The sequence below is a fragment of the Schistocerca americana genome, chromosome 1 (assembly GCF_021461395.2).
Source record: "Schistocerca americana isolate TAMUIC-IGC-003095 chromosome 1, iqSchAmer2.1, whole genome shotgun sequence".
Taxonomy (NCBI): domain Eukaryota; kingdom Metazoa; phylum Arthropoda; class Insecta; order Orthoptera; family Acrididae; genus Schistocerca; species Schistocerca americana.
The window spans coordinates 332,002,551-332,016,354 of NC_060119.1; the positions used below are offsets into that span (position 1 = coordinate 332,002,551).

Below are 13,804 nucleotides of genomic sequence, written 5' to 3' on the forward strand. Positions count from 1 at the left end.
ATCTCTGAAACTGACACAGCATGTTTGCTTTGGGGAAACATGGTGCATATCTCGGAAAATAACACAGCATGTTTTCTTTGGGGAAACATGGTGCATATCTCTGAAAATATCACATAGGCCAATACATCTGCAAATAGTATACTAGCATTTCTTGATCAGCTGCCATTCAGTTTACTCTTTTCTCAGCACCAAGGAACCACAATAGCAAACATAAAATATTTATACAAGTTTTATTCCAGTTACAACACACAAAAATGAATCCAGTTACTGATTTCAGTCGGTCATGAACATCAAGAGATGACACTTTTCTGTGTGTGCGCACGCGCGTGTGCGTGTTTCGAAAGGTCGGCGTTTTTCCGGAGGTCGGCGTTTTTCCGGAGGTCGGCGTTTTTCCGGAGGTCGGCGTTTTTCCGGAGGTCGGCGTTTTTCCGGAGGTCGGCGTTTTTCCGGAGGTCGGCGTTTTTCCGGAGGTCGGCGTTTTTCCGGAGGTCGGCGTTTTTCCGGAGGTCGGCGTTTTTCCGGAGGTCGGCGTTTTTCCGGAGGTCGGCGTTTTTCCGGAGGTCGGCGTTTTTCCGGAGGTCGGCGTTTTTCCGGAGGTCGGCGTTTTTCCGGAGGTCGGCGTTTTTCCGGAGGTCGGCGTTTTTCCGGAGGTCGGCGTTTTTCCGGAGGTCGGCGTTTTTCCGGAGGTCGGCGTTTTTCCGGAGGTCGGCGTTTTTCCGGAGGTCGGCGTTTTTCCGGAGGTCGGCGTTTTTCCGGAGGTCGGCGTTTTTCCGGAGGTCGGCGTTTTTCCGGAGGTCGGCGTTTTTCCGGAGGTCGGCGTTTTTCCGGAGGTCGGCGTTTTTCCGGAGGTCGGCGTTTTTCCGGAGGTCGGCGTTTTTCCGGAGGTCGGCGTTTTTCCGGAGGTCGGCGTTTTTCCGGAGGTCGGCGTTTTTCCGGAGGTCGGCGTTTTTCCGGAGGTCGGCGTTTTTCCGGAGGTCGGCGTTTTTCCGGAGGTCGGCGTTTTTCCGGAGGTCGGCGTTTTTCCGGAGGTCGGCGTTTTTCCGGAGGTCGGCGTTTTTCCGGAGGTCGGCGTTTTTCCGGAGGTCGGCGTTTTTCCGGAGGTCGGCGTTTTTCCTCAGAACGATACAGTAAAATAGATATCGTCGTTTTTCGATATATCGACATTTTCCCGGGGTGTCGGTTTTTTTCGACGTGTCGGTATTTTTTCTTTCGATATGTCGATTTTTTCATTTTTTTTTTTTTTTTTTTTTTTTTTTTTCGAGACATCGGTATCTTTTCGCGGCATCGATTTTTTTCGATATAGACCAAGACCAGGGCTGCGATGTGAACCAGTTCCGCAAGTACAGCCAGACGTCGTCATCTGAGGTGAATCGTTTGCCCCTCAGAGCATTTTTAAGGGGACCAAAAATGGCGTAATCACAGGGAGAGGCTGGCCGAGAACCTCACATTTCAATTTCTGCAGGAGTGCCGCGATTGTGTTGGCCATATGAGGCTTTGCATTGTCGTGGAGCAGAATCGCCCCACGGGTGAGAATGCCTGGTCGTTTTGATTTGATCGCTTGGCGAAGGGTGGTCAAGGTTTGCGAGTATCGCTGGGCATTCACTGTTGTGAATCTCTCGCTGAACATTGATCATTGGATGTTCGAAAACACTGAGAACTATCGTGAGAAAGATGTTCAGTTTATTCTTCCCCTGTTAGATGTTTGGAAGTTAGTAGAACGAGCAACGAGCAACTGCCCGAGGCTGATGGATACAGATGACAATAGTCTGATCCATGAACGATGGCGGTTCGCGCATGTCGAGGCACGGACGAGGCTTCTATTGTTGACAATCCCAAGCGAAAATTGCAATACGCGTATGCGCATTTATTCTGCTTGAAGAAAACCTATATACTGCACATTGTCGCTCCCTTGCCTATGCAGAATGTATCACTTACCACCAACACGCAACAAAGGAATAAAAATTCACTAATCAATTCGCTACAATTACATTTAATACTCACATTAGCTACAGGATTCAAAGCAGAGCGCTCAGAACACTACTGAACGCTCATTGGCTGTCGGGGACTGCATGAAGTATGTATGTAGAATAAGCCTAAACTCTGCCGCCATAATTCATGATTCCGTCTATAGCACTGACGCCTCTTACTCCTGGATTAAACAAGAATGCACTTAAAGCTGACTGTATGTGGCAATACATTCGAAAATGTTTAAGCAAGAGTTCTGGGGATGGTGGTATGTTTCTACTTTACAATAGCAGCTTCCTTCTGAAAGATGTTGCCTAACTCATGTCTAACAGATACCTGTTTTATTTATTGAAGAAAGGAAGAAAAGGTAAAGAATGCGCGTGGAATTAGGAAATATTGTAAACGCTCATTTTGTAATAACCTAAGACAAATAATGGACAATTAAACACTTAGATATGTCAGCTTTGTTTTCATTTTGGTGTTTAGAACGTTTCCCAAGTCTTCTCCTTCAAAACGTGTATTCAGATGACAAATGAGAAGCAAAAATGTAGGATTTCTCTTGCATTTTCTGGATTGCACCCTTTTAAAAGAATGGACAGATTTTCAGTCCAATGATTGCACACGTCTAGATCGCCATTTACTCTCACCGTCTGTTTAAAGTCGTGCAATTATTTTACACTACTGGCCATTAAAATTGCTACACCAAGAAGAAATGCAGATGATAAACGGGTATTCATTGGACAAATATATTGTACTAGAACTGACATGTGATTACATTTTCACGGAATTTGGGTGCATAGATCCTGGGAACTCAGTACCCAGAACAACCACCTCTGGCAGTAATAACGGCCATGATACGCGTGGGCATTGAGTCAAACAGAGCTTGGATGGCGTGTACAGGTACAGCTGCCCACGCAGCTTCAACACGATATCACAGTTCATCAAGAATAGTGACTGGCGTATTGTGGCGAGTCAGTTGCACGGCCACCATTGACCAGATGTTTTCAATTGGTGAGAGATCTGGATAATGTGCTGGCCAGGGCAGCAGTCGAACATTTTCTGTATCCAGAAAGGCCTGTACAGGACCTGCAACATGCGGTCGTGCATTATCCTGCTGAAATGTAGGGTTTCGCATGGATAGAATGAAGGGTAGAGCCACGGGGCGTAACACATCTGAAATGTAACGTCCACTGTTCAGAGTGCCGTCAATGCGAACAAGAGGTGACAGAGACGTGTAACCAATGGCACCCCATACCATGATCCCGGGTGATACGCCAGTATGGCGATGACAAATACACGCCTCCAATGTGCGTTCACTGCGATGTCGCCAAACACGGATGTGACCATCATGATGCTGTAAACAGAACCTGGATTCATCCAAAAAATGACGTTTTGCCATTTGTGCACCCAGGTTCGTCGTTGAGTACACCATTGCAGGCGCTCCTGTCGGTGATGCAGCGTCAAGGATAACTGCAGCCATGGTCTCTGAGCTGATAGTCCATGCTGCTGCAAATGTCATCGAACTGTTCGTGCAGATCGTTGTTGTCTTGCAAACATCCCCATCTGTTGACTCAGGGATCGAGATGTGGCTGCACGATCCATTACAGCCATGTGGATAAGATGCCTATCATCTCGACTGCTAGTGATACGAGGCCGTTGGGATGTAGCACGGCGTTCCGTATTCCGTATTCTGCTAACAGTCATTGCATCTCAACCAACGCGAGCAGCATTGTCACGATACGATAAACGGCAATCGTGATAGGCTACAATCCGACCTTTATCAAAGTCGGAAATGTGATGGTACGCATTTCTCCTCCTTACACGAGGCATCACAACATTTCACCAGGCAACGTCTGTTTGTGTATGAGAAATCGGTTGGAAACTTTCCTAATGTCATCACGTTGTGTCGCCACCGGCGCCAACCTTGTGTGAATGCACTGGAAAGTTAATCATTTAGCATATCACAGCATCTTCTTCCTGTCTGTTAAATTTCGTGTCTGTAGCAAGTCATCTTCATGGTGTAGCAATTTTAATGGCCAGTAGTGTATAACCCTCTAATTCACCACTGTCGCCTGTAAATGTTCTGTACTCAGAATGTAGTACACAAGCGAGAATATTTGTAGGATTGATCGCTTCCTCAGAGCATTTCTCAATAATACGTGGTTTGTTTTGATGTTTCCATATCCGTTAAGGCACTGAGCCACCTTGGTATACTTTACTAGCCAAAAAATGCTGCTATCGGAACACAAAAAGGCTAATATGCTCCTGTATGGTAATTACACTGAGACGAGCTTTCTGCTCGGTATACAAATGGGCTGTCCAAAACACTTGATCCTACCTTTCTATCACCAATAGAAGCCGAGGTTCGCATGCGTACCAATGATATTGCGAAAGGTGTAATGAATCAAGCAGTAGCTACTTAACATCTTACAATGTGACTACTTGCCATCAAATACACCCACAATTTTAGCAACTGATACTGGGAATTTTGATTTTTCGCTTAGACATTCTGATAACTCGACGTAACTTTCATTGCAGATTGGCACTTCATAACTGTACGGTCTTCAAAACATAAACAATGCAGAGATAAAATAGGTACATGTGGTTTTTCTCTGTTAATTCAAAACAGAAAGAATGGGCACACATAATCAGAAATTTGATTTACTGGAAACGTATTTTCATCTAAACTCGAAGTTGTATAATAATGGACTCTCCTAAACATGTAAGACTCTAAGACGAATGTGTATATGGTCTCCTCACATTCCTCAGTCGTCTTCATGTAGAGAGGTGGAAGTTCATATGGTCTCGCTTCAATGCCAGAAACTTCTGCCGAAATGCAGGAAGAGGATCGACACTTAGTATTAAAGGACAGACAATTCAGCTGGTAGCTGTGAGGTAACTGGTGAGTTGTGGCGCCCTGGAAATATTCTATGTTCGGAGTTGGCGGGCCACATGTTGCCGAACGTTAGCTGGAATCCATCGGCCGCATGGCTGGGAATTCCATGGTGACGTTGTGTCGATGGAGACAGGCCGGGAGTGCCAAAGATGGCGGACTTGGTGAAACCTTAATGGCAGACATTTCACAGTTCGTGTATAAATTAATAGTAGCCAGATGAATGATACCTTAAAAAGAAACATGTACATTACCATTATTTGCATGACGGTTCTGATGGTGTAATCAGATTTTCAATGTCTTTATTAGTTTGAAGTTTAGTATCTGACTTGTAAATTATGCAAGTAACACCCAGCAACGAATTTCCAAAATCTAAACCCTTCATCTGATTTCGTCGATCGATGTGTCTTTATAAAGCCATTAGTGTAAACCTGAATTGGTATGAATTACAGGCATGTAACTTCAATAGTACACGAGTTATTGGAGGTCAAAGTGGACGATTATTATCGATCGCATCAGGCCATAAGTACTCCACTGAAAAAACGGTAGCAGCATGCTTATAAATATATTTATTCATCTATGTCTTTGTTTATATCCGATATATGCTGTTCATGAAGAAATTATTTACTGTTTTTTTCTGAAACACAGAGACATCAGGCTACTGGCTTAATTTTGTCTTTATCCTCACAATCACTGTGTGAGCGATATGTAGGGGGTTGCAGGATACCCCTAGAGTAATCATTTAAAGCCGGTTCTTGAAACTTTATTAATAGACGCCTGTCTTTATAAGAGTTCGCCATGTTCAAGTCTGTAATGTTCAGCTGCATGTAGTGCCACAGGGCAGTCTACTTTGCTCTTGGCAACAGTTTGGCAGTGACCATTCATCCTGGTGGACAGCTGGTTGGTGGTCACACCAATATCAAAAACTGTGCAATGATAGCACCAGAGCTGGTCAGTGACATGGCTGCTTTCACAGGTGGCCCAGTCTTCCCTGCTCTTCCTTCTCTCCCCCCTCCCCGCCGCCTTCCCCTGCTCCTCGCTCCCTGTCCTCTTTTCACTCCTCCCTGCTCACAGCACCTTGACACTGTGCCTGTTGGCAGTCCAGTCCCTGCACAATCTTCCAGTCAGTGTGCTTCTCTCACCCCACCCATACCCTGCTATCCCTTCCCCTACCCCACTGCTTCCATGTTACTTCTTCCATTGTATGTGACGGTTGCAGTCAGGTCCGCTTTTCTGATGATGAAGGCTTTAACTACTATAGTTTCTTTATAATGTTGTTATCCCAACATGGAGTTTCCATTGTTAAAAATACAGATGATGTTCAGTAACATCATTATTATGCAGTCATTTCTGTTTCTGATATTTTTATTACTTAAATATCTTACCAAGATTATCCTGTCCAATTAATAAAAATGTAATTCAGTTTTTAATAAGCCTGAGACCTCAGCTTGTTAGAAGGAATGTACTAATTTCACCATTTCTTTGTAAATTCACTTAATTCATGTATGTAATCCAGTCTTCTTAATTGTTTCATCTTAAGAACATATTCTTTCTCCATTTTGAAATTAAAACCACTATTTGTAATTTTTTTTTTAAGGAAGGGGTTGTTCAGGGTCAATAAAATCTGCTGCAGCTGTAATTCCAAAGTTCCTTAATTTGAATAATAGCATGTACACCACTCTCCTGTTTCAAAAAACAATTTCGTATCCAGATGCTATATAATTACATACGAGAAAACTGTAAAAGTCAAGTAGCCGATTAACAAATTTCTGCAGTCTGTGCAGGTGATGCATGAAAAATGTGGTGTGACTGGTAAGATTACAGGTAAACAGAGCTATATAACCACTCAGGTAGCCACATGCTGAGTCAGTTACATGGGTCATGGTAGGTGTACTTGACATCCGGCTGCTTGGATGCTTGTATGGTTCTCTGGTCAGCTCCAGTCTATAACAGGTCTCTCACACTAATGGATAGTTTTGTTGATTTGTCTGTGTTAGTTGTTCAAGTTTCTTATAGGCAGTTAAGTAGTGCCTGAAGATGGGATTATTGTCCTAAAACCTGGTTAGTGTACATGCCTTTATTCAAATAAAGGAACTTCAGAATTGCAACTGCAGCAGATTTTATCCCCCAAGAACAATTCAAGGAACAGTTGTGGATATCCCACTAAGAATGTAGTATAACAACATGGGACTTTAATACGTTTTCCAAACGATATTTTTTCAGGTCTTAGTAAAATCAACCAAATGTTACATCACTATTGTGTTGCATATCAAATTGAAGCTTAACCCAAGACGTTTACATTGATGTCAGTTTCAGACCCCTGCTATGTATAGTTTTGAATTTAGGTATTTTTGCTTTATTGCACTTTAGAAAAATGACCAATTTTCATTCCTTTAAGTTTCAAAAATAACTGATGTAGGCATTCAAAGAGTGAAATTTTGTACTAGTTCTTCATTCTGTGGGTGCATAGAACAACAAAAAAATAGTCAAAATCTTACACTGAAGTCCAAATCATTAATTGATTCGATGTGGTAAATAGTGTGTACCATACATCGCTACAAACTGTCATGGACTGGAATGACAGGTACTACTGTTGCTCTTTGTGAACTGTGGACACACTTTCTCATTTTGGTTTCAGGAAGTTTGTTTCAAAATGTTTATAAAAATAATAGAGCGTTTAACTAATAAGAAATCAAATGTGATTATTTGCTGTTCATTGTGAAATTGAATGCTAATACTATTTTTCTTGTGCTTAATATTTATATGTTGTACAAGGATTTCTGCTACTTTCATTAGATGCTGACAGTCTCTACACTTTATTCCTGGAGTCTCTGCAACAACATGCAACTGAAAGGAGGATTTTTGATATAGTGCTTGCTTTAATTCAGAACTGCAAGCATACAATTCAGCTGATAACTGAAAACTGGAAGAGGAAGAGGTCAAAGTTGAGTGTAGAGGTAATGTAGAATCATTTTTTCCCTCAGCTGAAAACATATTGTCATTAAAATAAAATAAAAAGTGGTTAACATTCTAAATTTCATTTGTATTTGTTTTCTGTATGCAGCAGGACAACAGAATCAGTTTGTATAGGACAGGTTACGAGATATTTATATCTTCATCTTTCTGAGTTGCCACAGATTATTTCAACAAACTCATTCCAGTCTTCACACAGAAATGTTTGAATTTACAATTTCCACCCCACCTACCCTGACAGATCCAACCACAAGATCCGAAGATCCTCCTGTTTCAAAGTATTTGCCCCCCACCCCCAAACCTTCCTCCACTCACTCCTGGTACTGAGTACTGTAATTTATCCAAGCATTTAATAGTGTAAACTTTCAGTTGTGTGCACTTGTTCAGCTGCAATGTAAACAAGTAATAATCCACATCACCTTTTCCACCAAGAAGAAAGTGGTTTTAGTGTTCTGTGTATTAAGGTTTTTTTGTGATGGATCAGTTAATGCCACTGAACAAGTAGGTAAATCAAAACAACTTATTTACAGAAAAAATAAGTAGCAAATGCTTTTATGTTGTATGTAAAATAATTTCTTTGTCTATATGTTTGTGACTGAGTCCAAGCTCCAGTTTTGAAAAGTTTTAGATCTACATCTACACCTATGCTCTGCAAACCACAGGAGTGCGAGAAGAATGATAGTTTGAATGCCTCTGTGCATGCAGCAGTTATTCTAACCTTATCCTTACAGTCTCTATGTAAGCAATATGTAGGGGGTTATAGTATATTCCTAGCATCATAATTTAAAGCTAGTTCTCGAAACTTTATTAATAAACATTTTTTGGGATATTTTACGTCTCTCGTAGAGTCTGCCAGTTCAGTTCCTTCAGTATCTCTGTGACACTTTCCCATGGATGAAACAAACCTGTGACTATTTGTGCTTCCCTTCTCTGTATATGTTCAATATCCTCTTTTAGTCCTATTTGGTATGGGTCCCACACACTTTAGCAGTATTCCAGAACCTGTCACATGAGGGATTTGTAAGCAGTCCCCTTTATAATTTGATTGCACTTGCCCAGTAGCCTACCGATAAACTACCACCTACTTCACTTACAACTGAGCCTATGTGATCATCTCATTTCGTATCCCTATGAAGTGTTACACCCAAGTATTTGTATGAGTTGGCTGATTCGAACTGTGTCTCATTGATATTGTATTAATAGGATTATATGTTTTTTTGTTTTATGAAGTGCATAATTTTACATTTATGAACATTTAAATCAAGTTGCCAATCTTAGCACCACTTTGAAATCTTACCAAGATCTGACCGAATATTTATGCAGCTTCTTTTGGGCAGTATTTCGTTGTGTATAACTTCATCATCTGGAAAAAGTATGAGGTTACTGTTATTATGGTCTGCAAGGTCATTAATATACAACATGAACAGCAAGGGAGCCAACACACTTTCCTATGGCACATCTGAAGTTACTTCTTTGCATTGAGGATTAACTTATGAAAATGACACCCTTGTTAAAATTGGTATACTATTGTAATGGTAGGATGATCTCTAAAGTGTTTTGTGAGCTGCGTGAAAGAAATAAATGCAATATAATTATATCTAAAAACAAAGATGCTGTTACTTACCAAACGAAAGCGTTGGTATGTTGATAGAGACAAAAAACACACACACAAATTACAAGCTTTCGCAACCCACGTTTGCTTCATCAGGAGAGAGGGAAAGACGAAAGGATGTGGGTTTTAAGGGAGAGGGTAAGGAGTCATTCCAATTCCGCGCGCGCGCCCACACACACACACACACACACACACACACACACACACACACACACACACACACACACACAGGTCTGCCTGCGTCTGTATATGTGCGGATGGAGGTGTGTGTGTGTGTGTGTGTGTGTGTGTGTGTGTGTGTGTGTGTGTGTGTGTGTGTGTGTGTGTACACACGAGTGTATACCTGTCCTTTTTTCCCCCTATGGTAAGTCTTTCCGCTCCCGGGATTGGAATGACTCCTTACCCTCTCCCTTAAAACCCACATCCTTTCGTCTTTCCCTCTCTTTCCCTCTTTCCTGATGAAGCAACCATGGGTTGCGAAAGCTTGTAATATGTGTGTGTGTTTGTGAATTTTTTGTCTCTATCAACATACCAAAGCTTTCGTTTGGTAAGTTACAGCATCTTTGTTTTTAGATATATTTTTCCCACGTGGAATGTTTCCCTGTATTATATTCATACAATATAATTATGATTACTTAATGAAGTGCATGTAGTTATCTTCCCTGTCTGTGTCCCCCCCTGCAGGTCCGTGGATTAGAATAGGCCCAAGTTATTCCTGCCTGTCGTAAGAGGTGACTAAAAGGAGTCTCAAACATCTCGGCCTTTTTGTGATGGTCCCCTGTAGGGTTTGAGCATCATTCTCCAAAAATTTTTCTGAAGAGCGAGCCAATTGGGGAACGGCTTCTTATGTGCTGCATAGAGTCTATTGTGTGTTGAGACCTTTAGCTTCTTCATCGTCGTGGATCTGCAATTTCGCTCATTCTTCAGCTATTATGTGAGGACACCTTCTCAGGTGCATTTCCTCCATCCACAGTGCGGTGTCATTTTCTGTGCTGGCGATGATAATGGACTTGTTTGCACGTGTCATCTGGCATGGTAGCCAGTCTGTTGTGGTGGAGTTGCCATATACCCTCTTGGTTGTGGCTTTCTGACTATACAGGGATTGCTCTGCTCATGCCTGCACCGTTAACTCCACATGAATGCCAAAGAGCAGATGCCAGTCTACCTGGAACATCAGGACTCCCAGCAATGGCCATCCTGCCAAGTGACCTTTGCTGAGGTTGGGTGGTGCCTGTAGGGAGGGCCTCTGGCCAAAGTGGGTGGCATCAGGGCAGATGACATGCCATGAAGCACACAAAGTCATCACTTGCTGGTGGTCAAACACAAGCAGTCGCTAAGCATTCGAGGTCTCAGTTTAATGCAAGGAAGTATTCCCCTCCCTGACCACACCAACGTAGTAGCGCCGGGCTAAAGGTGTAATCGAACCTTATTCACGCCAGTACCTAGTTTGTACGAGAGTTGATGGGGAATCCTTCATGTTGATGAAGCCTTAGTATTTTGTGGAGCAGTTAGAGGACAAGTTTGGGGAGGTGGAGGGATTGTCTAAAATGCGATCTGGGTCAGTCCTGATAAAAACAGCATCCCTGCCCAGTCACGGGCATTACTCACCTGTGACAAGCTGGGGGTATTTCTGTTTCCATCTCACCCTATAAGAGCTTAAATATGGTCCAAGGTATTATATTCCACAGTGACATTGTTTTGCAGTCAGATGACGAGCTGTGCGCCACCTTGGTGGCGAGTTATTCATTTCGCCTGGCATGTCCATATGGATCCAAAGGATAATCAGGTGGTCACCAGTGTCATCATGGCCTTTGAGGGTGATACATTACCAAAGAAGGTCAAGGTGATGGTATAATGCTGTGATGTGAAGCCATATATCCCTCTCCCAATGTGGTGCTTTAAGTGCTGGAAGTTTGGGCATATGTCTTCCCGCTGTACTTCCAGTGTCACATGTCGCAATTGTGGACATCCATCACATCCCAATATTCCATGTGCTCCACCTCCCACATGTGTCAGCTGCGGCAAGCAACATTCCCCTTGCTCACTGGACTGCAGGATTCTACAGGAAGAAAGGAAAATCATGGAATACAGGACTCTGGATCAACTGAACTACACTGAGGCTGAGAGAAAATTTGAAAGGTTGTATCTTGTGCGCACAACAGCATCTAAGGCCACAGCTACAACTCCGATTCCAGCCCAATCAGTTCAGCCATTTATAGTTGGCCCTCAGGCTTGCAAGACTGTCTTTGTTGCTAACGTGTTGCCTACTTCGAGAGGAATGCCCCCCCCCCCCCCCCCCCCCGCCCCTCCCCCCGTCCAACCATCGGGGACATCAGTCCCCACTTACCAGTCTTCTTTGGCTGCTCTCGCTAGGAAGTGGTCCCTTGGGTAACTCCCTTCACAGGTTCTTACCAGAGGGAAAGTGGTCACGGCCAGTGGCTGAAGCACCCACAGACAGCTGGTCGTAGGGCTTAAAGATCCTCCTCAGTCCCCAAGACTGAATCAGTGAAGCCCACCCAGCCAGTGAGAGAAATCTAAGAAGAAGAAGAAGAAGAAGAAGAAGAAGAAGAAGAAGAAGACCCCCAAGGAAAAATAAATTGTGGTGGCGCCCACACCACCACTACCTAAAAGTTCTGTGTTTGAGGATGAGGTGGAGATTCTGGCAATCCCCGAGGACCTAGATCTTGCCGAACCCTCAGACATGGTGGTTATAGTTTGCACAGGTACTCAATCGATGGCAGCAGGTGACCCTGAGGTATAAACTTCCTCCTTGATTGCTTCATACATTCCCAGCATCAAGACAGTGTTATCCTCCAGTGGAACTGTGGCGGTTTTTCCGCTACCTGGCTGAGCTATGACAACTGTCAAGCTTTACGCCTGCTTTCTGCATTGCCCTCCAGGAAAACTGGTTCTCGGCAATGTGGAACCCTGTCCTTCGCAGCTATAGGGAATGTTACAAAAACAGTAGTGGCTCCAATAGTGTGTCGGGTGGAGTATGCAACCATGTCCTGAACTCTGTATGTAGCCAACCTGTGCCCCTTCAAACTCCTCTCGAAGCAGTGGCTCTCAGGATAAGATGATAAGGACAACACAAGAAATAACTGACTGCAATAGATATCTTCCTCCAAATGGTGCAGTACCCCTGAACACATTGGTCACAATGATTAATAAACTCCCAAAACCTTTCCTACTTTTGGGAGATTTTAACACCCATAACCCCATGAAGGGTGGCACCATGATTACTGGCTTAGGTAGGGCTGTCAAGAATTTACTATCTTAACTCGACATCTCCTTCTTAAATACTGGGGCCCCCTACCATATTCCTGTCACCCCCCCCCCCCCCCCACTCACCCCCCCGTCATTCCCCAAGACACCTACCCTGATGGGCATTAAACAAGGCAGACTGGGAAGCTTTCAACTCTGCCGTCATCATTGAATCTCCCCCACACAAAGACATCGATGTAGTGGTTGAGCGAGTAACCACAATGATCATCTCTGTGGTGAAAAATGCGATCCCTTGTTCCCTTGTGCCACGGTGAAAGACGGTGCCTTGGTGGTCGACAGAAATCGCTGATGCCATTAAAGAGTATAGACAGGCTTTAAAGCGACATAAGCGGCACCCATCATCGGAGAACCCAATATCTTTTAAAAGGCTCCATGCCCGTGTTTGCCAGCTCATAAAAAGGTGGTTGGGAGACATTTGTGTCAACCATTGGGTACCATATATCGCCTTCACAAGTCTGACGAAGATCAGATGCACCCTTGGGTACCAGACCTGAACGGGTATCCCTGGCATTAATATCAGTGGAGTGTTATCTACCAATGCAAACGCAGTTGCTGAGCACTATGCTCGGGCTTCTGCGTCGGAGAATTACCCCCCACCCCCGATTTTCGTACCATCGAGGGCGGATGGAAGGCAAACTCCTCCCGTTCACTACACACTACAGTGAACTGTATGATGCTCCATTCACTGAGTGGGAGCTCCTCCTCGCCCGTACACATTGTCCCGACACTGCCCCTGGGCCAGATGGCATCCATGCTCAGATGACTAAACATCTTTCTTTGGACTACTAGAAAAATATCCTCATCTTCAGGGGCAACTGGAGTGCAGTGATGGAGAGCACTGTCATTCCAGTGCTCAAACCTGGAAAAAACCCACTTGATGTGGATAGCTATCGGTGCATCAGCCTCACCTACATTCTTTGTAAGTTGTTAGAATGTGTGGTGAGTGGGCGGTTGTTTTGGCTCCTTGAGTCCCGGGTCCTACTGGCTCCGTGCCAGTGCAGTTTTTGCCAGGGTTGCTTTACCACTGATAACCTACTGTCCCTTGAGTCTGCCATCTGAACAGCCTTTTCCCACTG

The 13,804-nt window shown here is 43.8% G+C and overlaps 1 protein-coding gene across 1 annotated transcript in view; it reads left to right on the top strand.

The window, feature by feature from the left end:
• The window catches only part of LOC124599071 (nuclear pore complex protein Nup107), a 225,362-nt gene that overhangs the window by 69,965 nt on the left and 141,593 nt on the right, over positions 1–13,804 (top strand). Inside the window, exon 3 of the mRNA XM_047136046.1 lies at positions 7,655–7,815. Within this exon, the coding sequence (XP_046992002.1) occupies positions 7,655–7,815 (161 nt within the window). The remainder of the gene's footprint in view (positions 1–7,654; positions 7,816–13,804) is intronic.